Source organism: Chlorella variabilis, assembly GCF_000147415.1.
Source record: "Chlorella variabilis unplaced genomic scaffold CHLNCscaffold_342, whole genome shotgun sequence".
Taxonomy (NCBI): domain Eukaryota; kingdom Viridiplantae; phylum Chlorophyta; class Trebouxiophyceae; order Chlorellales; family Chlorellaceae; genus Chlorella; species Chlorella variabilis.
Genome location: NW_005434848.1, coordinates 1 through 1574, shown reverse-complemented (window position 1 = coordinate 1574; position 1574 = coordinate 1). Strand labels below are relative to the sequence as shown.

The 1574-nt window shown below is 61.6% G+C and overlaps 1 protein-coding gene across 1 annotated transcript; it reads left to right on the top strand.

The window, feature by feature from the left end:
* Positions 1-371: 371 nt before the first annotated feature.
* On the top strand, positions 372-1506 carry CHLNCDRAFT_141485 (hypothetical protein; the record flags this gene model as incomplete). The annotated part of the gene is made up of 2 exons (XM_005842566.1): positions 372-572; positions 980-1506. Coding segments are annotated over 2 exons (728 nt in total), but the record flags the coding sequence as incomplete, so codon positions are not given.
* Positions 1507-1574: the final 68 nt, after the last annotated feature.

The window sequence follows — 1574 nt, the reverse complement described above, 5'->3', positions numbered from 1 at the left end:
CCACTATACTCCCCCCCTCTCCTACATTTTCCACAAAGGCGGTGCCTAGGGCTGTGCTGTCCTCGTGAGGCACACAGCTCCCCCGTCCGGTGTGCCTGGCCCCGTGTGCCACGCACCGGCTCCCTTTTATTCTTGGGCACCGTCCTTTCCCCCTTTGTCAGCGGTCGCCAGTCAGCCACCACCGACGGCCACCACCGCCGGACACATCACCGGCGGCACCACCAGCTGACACCCCTGCGACAAGCACCTACAACACCCAACGGCGGGCCACACCTGCGGCAGCCACCAACGGCACACCAGCTGCCAACCCAGGCATACGCTGCCGCAAACAGCCGTCACCTATCAGCCTCCAGCAACGAGCGGCTGACACAATGACTACAGACGGCACCTCCGGCATCTCAGTCGAGCGCCTTGACTGGAACAACTACCCAGCATGGGCAGCCAACATGAAGTTCTTCCTCACCACCAAGAAGTGTTGGCACATGGTCATCCACACCGAGCCTGCAGCCAACGCTGAAGACCGCAAGGCAGACGAGCTCGCCCTCTCCTACATCGGCCTGTGCGTCAAGCCGGTACACCAGCCCACCATCCTGCGCTGCACTACGTCCAACCAAGCGCCTGGTTGCCATTACGCAGTTATACACTCACGCTAATAACCGGAGGTCGCCGGTTCGATTCCCGCCAAGTGAGGATGTTTGTGTTCCGGCTCGGAGAGCTGAAGGCGTACTTTGGAACCCGCTTGGCCACCGGCTGCGGCTCACGTGTTTCGGGAGCACCTCTGACCGCCAGCCCGGGAATGGCGATGATCGGGCCATCAACCCCGGATTCACATTTTGTTAAGTGAGAGAATAATGCCGTAATGGTAACCAGGCGCTTGGTTGCCATTACGCATTATTCTCTCACTTAACATGACCTGTCCCACCTGCGCACATTCGGAGCCCGAGCCTACGCCCACGTTCCCACCGTGCTGCGCACCAAGCTCGACGCCGTCAGCGAGCCCGGCCGTTTCATCGGCTACCCCGCCAACACCAAGGGATACAAGATTCTACTTGACAACCGCACAACCGTCATCAGCCGCGATGTCACCTTCGATGAGACCAGCTCCATCCTGCCCAAGACCAACCTGCCTAAGACCAACCTGCCCAAGACCAACTTGCCCGAGACCATTCCCTTCAGCGACACCGACGACAATGAAGCCGTGGGAGCGCCAGCCGAGCCCGAAGCTCCACCTTCCCCTCCCATCGCACTGCGACGCACCGAGCGCGCCGCTGCACGCCGTCCAGCCAGCTTGTGGCAGGACGACGCCTACCGCATCACTGATCGCACCACCGCCATCGTCAACATTGCCACCACCGCTGCTGAGCCCACCAGCCTGGAGGAAGCCCTGCAATCCCCCGAGGCCGACCAGTGGCGCCTCGCCATGGATGAGGAGATTGCATCCCTCGCCGCCAACGACACCTGGACCCTGCAACCTGCACCTCCCAGCATCAAGCCCATCCCAGTCAAGTGGGTGTACAAGGAGAAGCGCGATGCCAACGGCAACATTGAGCGCCACAAGGCCCGCCTCGTCGTCA